General features: G+C 36.6%; 1 protein-coding gene across 1 annotated transcript; it reads right to left on the bottom strand.

The window, feature by feature from the left end:
• Positions 1-3,124: 3,124 nt before the first annotated feature.
• LOC127506067 (tripartite motif-containing protein 16-like protein) lies at positions 3,125-8,084 on the bottom strand. The gene is made up of 5 exons (XM_051882207.1): positions 6,347-8,084; positions 5,662-5,694; positions 5,499-5,561; positions 4,986-5,125; positions 3,125-4,425 (listed from the first exon to the last, which is right to left on the bottom strand). The coding sequence occupies exons 1-5, from the start codon at positions 6,486-6,488 to the stop codon at positions 4,009-4,011; spliced, it is 795 nt and encodes a 264-aa protein (XP_051738167.1). The 5' UTR covers positions 6,489-8,084; the 3' UTR covers positions 3,125-4,008.
• Positions 8,085-9,808: the final 1,724 nt, after the last annotated feature.

The following is a 9,808-nucleotide window of genomic DNA, read 5'->3' as shown; positions in this document are numbered from 1 at the left end:
TAAGCCTGTCAATCACAAAAAAGAGCAGCATTATATAAACGACTGCTCAAGTCACTCCAGTGAGAATATTCTTCTGGCATCTCTCCATCTCTCTTTAATTCACTGCAGAAGTCTTGATGAGCTTGAGTCAAGTTTCGTGATCCTCCATCATGGACACACAACAAATGTGTTTACCTGCGGCATTAGTGCTGGTGATTTTACAGCAAATCTTTCTGCAAGTTACATTGTTACCCCAATAGATGATGACAAAAGACTGACCTTATGAGTGAGTCAATGAATCATTAAAGGAACACTCCACTTTTTTTGAAAATAGGCTCATTTTCCAACTCCCCTAGAGTTAAACAGTTGAGTTTTACCGTTTTCGAATCCATTCAGCCGATCTCTGGGTCGGGCGGTACCACTTTTAGCATAGCTTAGCATAGTTCATTGAATCTGATTAGACCGTTAGCATCTCGCTCAAAAATCACCAAAGAGTTTCGATATTTTTCCTATTTAAAACTTGACTCTTCTGAAGTTACATTGTGTACTAAGACCGACGGAAAATGTAAAGTTGCGATTTTCTAGGCCGATATGGCTAGGAACTATACTGTCATTTTGGCATAATAATCAAGGAACTTTGCTGCCATACCATGTGTGCAGCAGGCGCAATGATATTACGCAGCGTCTCTCACTAATGTCTCCATGGTTGCAAGGCACGCTCCCTGTGCAAACGGGGTCACAGACGCTGCGTAATATCATTGTGACGCTTTGCACGAATTATGAGTGTAACTTCCATTAAGCTGTAAACAGTCAGTGAAAGGCTCGCTCTATGAACACAATAATACGTTTTTTTTTTTAACTGGGTACAATGAGATGACATTATTCTACTCACCCTTCAACAATCGAACATTAAAAGGACAATTAAAAGTGTAAAAGCATCAACAATGTACTTTCAACAGGCCATGAAAAAGCGCGATTTTACCCGCCCACAGCAATAACGGACGGGTAAAATAAACGACAGTGATATATATCTGTATTATAATATACGTTGGCTTAATAAAAAATGTTCATGAACTTCAGCATTGCGTGATACTATTTCAAAGTGATTTCCATCATTTTTACAGATAATAGGCTGAATTGTATTTACCTGTGAAAACAAACATGGAAAGAGACGTGAGGCTTTGAGGAGAAAAACAAGAGATTCTTTGTGCATTCCAGTGAATTATTAATGGGATATATTGTAAATTATATCGGGAGAACAGACCACAAATGTGCAGTATATGTTGTCCTTTTTTATACTATTACAGCGGTATGCAAAGGGACAAAAGAAAATAATCACGAGGATAGAAAGCAGCGACTGAAAAGAGCTCTTGCGATAGATATTCTTGTTATAACATGTTACGTTAAAATACCAAACGATACGTTATTCTCATGATGTCTGAAAATAAAACATGAAAGAAAAATTGACATCTCATTCAGTCAAACTGACGGATAAGCTTTATTTGTAGAGCAACCTTATGATTTGAAACGATTCGTTTCAGTCTTTTTAAATGGAAGTTCCCTAAACCGGAAGTGCAACCCATGATTCGAAACGCATTAGGCTAGTCAGGAATAAGGTGGATAGACGTTTATGGAACCGCCGTACAAGGTTAAAAAAATAAAAATAAAAAAAAAACTCAGCCACAGATCCATCCTAAGGCAGTAAAACACAAGTTCACACCTTTAGACAACTTAGCATCTGTAATTCACACATCTTTGGATTATGAGGGAGACCAGATCTGAAGGAAAGACTGTGTTTCCCACTGAGTCACTTTACAGACTATTTTTTCATGTTTATATGTAAAATAAAATAAAATAAAAACATTTACAGGTACAAAACTCTGTTTGGATAGATGCTGAAATGTATAACATACACAGTAAAATCCGAAGTGAACACTGATCTGTGTTTATATGAGCCCTTATTGAGAATTAACAGAGGTTTAGATGTTGATGTTTTATTTGAAGTCACCATCGTGGTGGAGAGTGTTTGCTTTAGTTGGGATCTTGGTCCTCGTACTTTTTCTGTTAACTTTTCTTTGGCTGCTGTAACTGTGTGTTCATTATACATATTTGTTGTGGAGGGGGAGAGATTTTCCAGCATGTTATCAGCGTTCTGTTCAAAAGCCAGCATCTCTGAGGCATTATGAATGCTGAAAGGTATATAAAGGTTTTAGAGCAATATATGCTCCCCTCCAAATGATTAGTCTGGGTACTGAATTGGCTTGTCTGCAGTCCAGATCTTTCATTTGGCGCATTATTAAACGAAAAATATGACAAAGACGACCACAAACTCTTCAGCAGATGGAAACCTATATCAGACAAGAATGGGACACCAAAACTCCAGAAACTCATAACCTCCATGCCCAGACGTCTTCAAACCTCAGCCACGGATCCATCCATAGGCAGTTCTGAACATGACTTTGTTTAGTGGGTACTGAAGCGTTTGCATAGAGAGTGTGTTTTACATGAGCGACACACGCTTCAGTGCTCTGCATGTGTTTATAACTCTGTCAAACATCAAACATGATCAACAACTGTTTTTCACTAGAACTGAACCTACAACCAACAAAAATGACTTTCAGCACCATATTGATCTGGACGCTGGCAGTATTATGTCGAGGTTTGTGTCAGTCAAGATTACATACATTATTTACTTGATATTTTATGTGAAGATATATGGTTGTAAAAGTGTTTGTGATTTCTAATCTTTCTCTCTTGTCAGAATCTGTTGGTCAGGTGACAGTGACTCAAACTCCCTCAGAGCTGCTCTCTCAAACTGGACAATCAGTCACTGTAAACTGTAAATTTAACATAAATCCATACTGCTGTTACCATGGAAAACATTACATTAGCTGGTACTTACAGAAACCTGGAGAAGTTCCTAAACTCCTGATTTATTTAACAAGCAACCATCAGTCAGGAACTCCATCTAGATTCAGTGGCAGTAAATCATCTAACAGTGATTTCTCTCTGACCATCACTGGAGTCCAGACTGAAGATGCTGGACATTATTACTGTCAGAGTCTTCACTGCAGAGCAAATTCTAATGGTTGCGTAAGTGATTATACATTCACACAGTGATAAAGAGTCATACAAAAACCACAGTGACTGAACTGATACTGCAGCTGCTCACACACTTTCACACACTACTGACACACAGAGGACAAACACAGGAACTACACATGTGCTCAAAACTAACTTATGACTGAAATCAGCTCTATTAGACTGTGATCTGATCTGTGACAGACTGGTTTGACTCAAATATGCTCAGAATCTGAGAAACTGATATCAAATCAAACTGATATCATTTTCCTCAGTTCCAGTGTTCAATCATACTGTACCCCTGATAAACTTGCCTCGTCTCGCCTTATAAAACTACAACTGAAACTCCATGAGCAAAAGTGAAAGTGTTCCAGTTCAGAGCGTTGAACCAATCAAAGAGTGAAACTGTGAGTTTGAGGTGAAAATCACATTTGCATTGGCAGGTTTAGTGATTGTGATCCTCTCAGAATAGAGCAGCTCCGTCTCCAGTGACCATGTTCAAACCCCAAGAGCTTCATTTGACATTTACTGCTAAATGCAGCTGTTCTCAACTATTACAATCAATCAAAAGCAGCTGAAACCTTAGTGCAGGACTTTGAATGAATGACACACTGATCAATGATGCAGTCCAACACACTGGATTTCATGTGTGATAAAGGTAGCTTTTATGCAAAGTGAACTGTGTATTTGACACTTCAGCACTGAAACTCTAAAGCGACTTACAAAAGCAGTTTGTCAGAGAACCAGCAATTGTAATATACTGTTTAATGTTTGTTTCTAAAACAAAAATTAAAGCTAAAAATCATATATAATTTCCAACATCCAAAGAGCAGTCTGAACTGTAAAACCATGTTACATACAGCATATTTTATTTATTATATACATTTTTAATCCACAATTTATCTCCCTGACCCCTGTCCAGTTGTGTAATTTTGTCTCCCGTTCTCCTCATTCCTCTTTCTTGAGTATTAAACAAGAGGACTGTCTTCCCACCCAGAATCCTGGCAGAATTTTCTCCTTTATGGGATTCTTAAACCTGTGAAGAAGTTTCACTTGTTTCTTCTGTGAATCTTGCTCTGTCTCCACGGTGTAGAAGCAGAGCAGGCCGGCGGGCTGATCCACATAGACACCTATAGTGCAGCACTGATGAGCGTCCTCCACCCTGCTGTTGATTCCTTTATGCCAGGCGTCATAGCAGGATCCGGCCCAACCCAGACCCCAAGACTCCTCGTTCTCCCCGAGGCCACAGGGCCCGTCTCCTGCCCTCCTCCCTGCACCCTCGTATGTCGCCCCTATAACCACCCAGCCAGAGTACAGCACCTCCCAATAACAGCGCGACGCCCAGATAGACTCCTTACACAGCACCTGGACACACACACACAGGAGTATATTCATTATCATGAGAGAGATAAAGATATCAGAATTATGAAGTGTGTTTGTGTGAGTTGAGGCCCATTCAGAATTTGAGAATTCTTGCAAAATATATGGTTTCCCCATATGTGCTGTTCATTTTTTATATTTATCATGTCATATTGGATGTAATAATATTTAATAATTTTATCAAAGATGGCATAAGTTCTGGAGTTGACACGCATGACCATTCCAGCGTGATTACGTAATGCGTGGCACATCACAGAGCAGTGCAAGTCGAGCATTTGTGGTTAAAAAGTATATAATTTTCTTTCTTTTTTTTTTAGAAAATGACCGACAGTTTCTCTAGATAAGACCCTTATTCATTGTCTGGGATCATGTAGAGCTCTTTGAAGCTGCATTGAAACTGACATTTGGACCTTCAACCCGTTGAACCCCAGTGAAGTCCACTATATGGAGAAAAATCCTGGAATGTTTTCCTCAAAAACCTTCGTTTCTTTTTCTTAAATTCTGAATTTAGCCCAGTCATATGCGTGTGCGTGTGTGTGATTCACCTGAGGGCTGTGGTCAAATCTCTCTGGTCTGTCCAGGTAAGGACACACCTCATCTGTCATTCGAGACACTTTAGCCCCGCCCTCTGTCAGCCACAGCACTTTATTGGCAGTTCGTTCGTCCAATGAAATATTGAGCCAGTCTAGGACGAAAGGAACACGTCAGTTACGCCAATTAAGTTCAGTCCAGTGTTATTTTACTATCATTGATCTACTATTATAGTTTTTTGTTTATATTTTGAAGCTGATTTTATTTTTTTATATCTTCTATTTTTATTTTTATTTAAAGTAGAAACTTTTTTAAATATGTGTATAAAGTTTTTTATTTAGTTTTAGTTTTAGTTATTTTAGTACAAAAATGAGAAATTTTCCTAGGCAACTAGCTGATATAAAATAAGGTTTATTATTTAATTTCAGTATGTTTTTAGCTTTAGTTAATGATAATAACCCTGGTTCAGACTGGAAAGGAGCAGGTCAGTACTGGTATCTGACTCTTGTTCTGTGTGTGAGACTCACATTTAAGCAGCTCCTCTCTGGACGTCGGCTCTGGGATGTTCGGCTCATAAACTGGAAGCTTTTCTGAAGAGGGAAAATGTGAGAAATATCAGTGCAGATTTTGACTATAATTGGCAATTATCATTTTTAGGCATGCAGAGAGGATTTAGATGTTTAGTCATACCAGTAGGAATATTTCCAGCTTTGATTTTCCTTCCTGTAAGAAAGAAAAAGTGATATTGAAAAGGGTTTAGATCGATAAAGTGTGGGTTTGTCCTAACAGATAAACCTTTCAAGAGGACAAACAATGAGGTCATGATTTATCCTGTCAAGTTAGTACAGTTTGTATGTGTTGGTCTGTTCTCAGTCTGACATTCAGCCAGCGAAGGCTCATCTCTGGGAACAGCATCAGACATGCGGTATGTACTGTAAGTGTGTGTGAGAGTAACCCACTGACCCAATAGCCCAGTTTAAAATCATTCAACACTTGTTCAGACTTCTGATAATGTGGCAACCTGATACCTACAGTCGACGACACACCGACACAAACACTGATTATGTGCATCTGGATAAATCACATCATACTTCAGATGGGTTATTCATCACTAATTTATATGAAAGTTTTTTTGTAGTTGTTTTTTTTTTGTAATTCTTGACATACTTGCTATTATTAAATTGCAGGATTTATAGCAGTTAAGCCAACTAAGTTCAGAGCCGTGTTATTTTAGTATAATTCATATATACTATTATAGTTTGTGTTAATATTTTGACTTAGATTCTATTTTTATATTTTAGTTTAAAATGCTTGTAACATTAGAAACATTCTGAGATGTATTGGTTAGTTCTTAATTATGATAATAATGCTTTACCTGTCTTCTTGGTTTGAGGTGTCATCATGATTCTTTGGCTTGAAGGCATTTTGATGATTGAGTTTGAGTTCGTCTGTAAATAATGTGTCTGGATATTGACCGTGTTGTGCGTAAGGCACAGCGGCTCTTTTATAGTCGACATATAGTGGGCACGTGGCCATTAGAAAGCGTAAGGAGGGCGTTTCCAATGGCAAACTTTGGCCAAATAAAGGCAGCACATCAGAAACACAAATGCACAGACAGACACATCACTGAAGCGGGGGAACGGATCACAAACTGGGTCAAATGACACACACACACACACACACACATTTTACCTGGGGTCACATTTTACCCTATATCTAAAGGGCCACTTGCCATAAACTCTACTTCGAATAAAAAATAGAATAATTATTAATATGCTAATTAGTAGATTCCCAAACGTAATCATTTAAACATTATTTTAAAAAAAAATTTCTCCATATTTTATTGTCCATTTATGTCCATTAAATATTAAATCAAGGTTTTGTCAAATTTCTGGGACAATTTATAGCATTTGACCCTATATTTTGGCTACAGATTCACAGTTTGTTTTGTTTTTGGTGGGGACTGTCCATTGTGTTCAGTTGTTTTTATTCTGAGCTAAAAAATATTATCTATCCTCTAAATCTAACCTTTAAAGAAAGGTTTCTGTATTTCTAGGTTTTCTTTATTTCATTATTCGGTCGTCATAAGGAAGGTTGACTGTTCCTCATGTGGGCAAAAAAAGCTCATGCACGTGAATGGCACTAATGCAAATTGACATTGAGAAAGTAACACGGAGTAAAGAAAGCAACGGTGTGTGTGTGTGTGTGTGTGTCTGTGTGTGTGTGGTACATTTCAGAATTGATGGATTAAATTCCACAGACACATTCCTCTCACACTTTTATATGATCCAGAGATTAGCAGGTCTAAAATACACGCAGGCACGGCACAGAATGCATGCGCATGTCTCCTCTGAAACTTTAACCTTCCCGCAAAGCACTTATCCTTCACTGAGGAAACAACATCCATGGATGATGACAGTAAATCAGGGATAGTAAAAATTACAAATAATGTCTGTTTAAACCCAGCTTTTGCAATCATATCAGTATGTTCTTGTTTTCAATACAGATTCTATTTGATCTTTATTTTTATCTATATTTTATATTTATTTTTTTCTCTTTTTTTACTTGTATCATTGTAAGTTTACTATAATAATGGATTGATTGAGTTCACTCTCAGCTGTGTTTTTATTTTTTTCATCTATCTGACCTTGACTTGTATCCTCTCGGATTATATTTGATGACTCTGTGTTGAAATTCCTCTTACTGTTTTTCATTCTTTCTCTGTGCAATTTTCTGACATTCATCTAAACTAAAAGCATATTTTAGCATGACACTGGCTCAGCTGATTTCAATATTACAAAAAGGCAGTGTGACATATTTAGATACAGTTTTTTTCAACTGCTTTCACACAAAATCCTTACACACAATTTCTGAAACCTGCCACTCAAACACCAGAACCACACACCAAATCTGCAAAACCATACAATAATTCTCAGCCTTCACATTTCATTAAACACTTCTTGCAAAACACAACACACAATTCTTTTTGTAACACACAAAAATCTAACAGGAAGTATCTTGATTTCCTTTTTCAAACGCAACTGTTGTTTCTGTCCAACTACACATGGTTGATGTATTTCTTTTCTTTCGTACTGTGTAATACACAACCACAAATGCTTACAGTAAAAAATAAATAGTTTGGTTTCAATCTTTCTTTCGCGTTTACCGTGAATTTTTCACCATCTCTCTGCCAATTACTTTAAATCTTGTACAGAAATGTACATAGGAGCTCATGAAAGAAGAGCTTTAGGTTTTGAATAACTGTGTGTATATGATATATCCAAAAATTTAATATTATGGCAAAGGTGTTTGCAACGTATGACAAATGTTTGTTTTTGAGATGTGTTTGTGATATTTTGAATGCAGTGCTTAATTTTGCAAGAGATGGGAGGCATTTTGCATTTTGTGTGTGCAATTCTTGGATTTGTGTGTAAAGTTTTGAAAAGTGTGTAAGCCGTTGAAAAAAACTGCAATGCATCATTCATTTCCCTTCTTGTGTTCATTCTGTGAATTCAGAGTCAGTCTGTTTTAAAATATAAATACACAGAACTTCACAAATAGACAGAAGTGCGATGCAGTACAGTGTGTGTGTGTGTGTGTGTGTGGTATGTATATGGCTGTCATTGAGCTGTCATTACTGAAACAGAACAGACATCAGACAACACATAAATCCTTCATCCATGTGTGTGTTTAAAAGTGTCAAAATGCCAGTGATACAATGTCTCAAAGCCAAAATGACCTTCTCTAACCTACTTAATAGTGTGTGTGTGCGTGTGCGTGTGTGTGTGTGTGTGTGTGTGTGTGTGCAATGGAGAAACAAAATGAAGCAAAGAATTGTTTCTATTCCTGCTACGATTTGACCCAAAATGCTAATCTTCTTGTGTGACAAAATAGGCTATAGAAAATGTATACTTTAAAAAAAAAAAATGCAATTGAACTGTTGAATGAACTGTTTATGTCCAGTGATCATGTTTTGTTTATTGGACAAACTATGGAATCAAAAGAGAACAACAATCGAATTAAACATGTATAAAATATATTGTAAAATTAACAAGGCTTTAATTTCTTCCTAAAAAGGTGGAAGACAATATTGAAATCATTGAATGAGTGACTGTCATTAAATGCATGTGCAAAGAGAAACAAAAAACAAGATCACTATGTTCAGAATGTAATACTGACTGAATACTGTACTGCCTCCTATGGTTTAAAAATATCAAGTGCAACCACAGACATTATCCCATGACAAATGTGTTGAGTGAGTATGCTATCCAGATATTTCATGCATGAAGAAATTATGCACTGCAGAAATAATAATAGGTGTATGGTAGTATGCTGTTTTGACAAAAAGGCATTAAAGGCTGCGATTTAATTAAATAAATATATGCACTGCATATTTCAAAGTAGAGCGCATTTGAAAATGTATTAAGATAATAATAATAAAGTAATAAAGACAGCCATAAATATTGGTATTGTAATTTTACATTTGTAATGTCAAATAAAATTTCATTGTATTATTATTTTTAGTATATTTTCTTACATGTCGGATTTTCTTATTTTAAAGTGAAATATTACAATAATACATTTAATATGTTTTATATTTTTAACAACCAACCTAAGCAGAACCCTTATCCCAGATGTTTGGTATAGTTTGAACTCATTTCTGCCTTTAATTCGAATGTTGTGACATTACCTGATTCAGACACTTTATATACAATGCAACACTCAAATAAATCATTTCACACTGCTATAAGGACGCGACACTTATATGGAGGGTTTGAAGCAATAGATCTTACACTCGCTAATGTATAGCTTTGCCATTCTAAATGAGGTCAATCTC

The sequence above is a fragment of the Ctenopharyngodon idella genome, chromosome 23 (assembly GCF_019924925.1).
Source record: "Ctenopharyngodon idella isolate HZGC_01 chromosome 23, HZGC01, whole genome shotgun sequence".
Lineage (NCBI taxonomy): Eukaryota > Metazoa > Chordata > Actinopteri > Cypriniformes > Xenocyprididae > Ctenopharyngodon > Ctenopharyngodon idella.
This window is presented reverse-complemented; position numbering and strand designations above follow the sequence as displayed.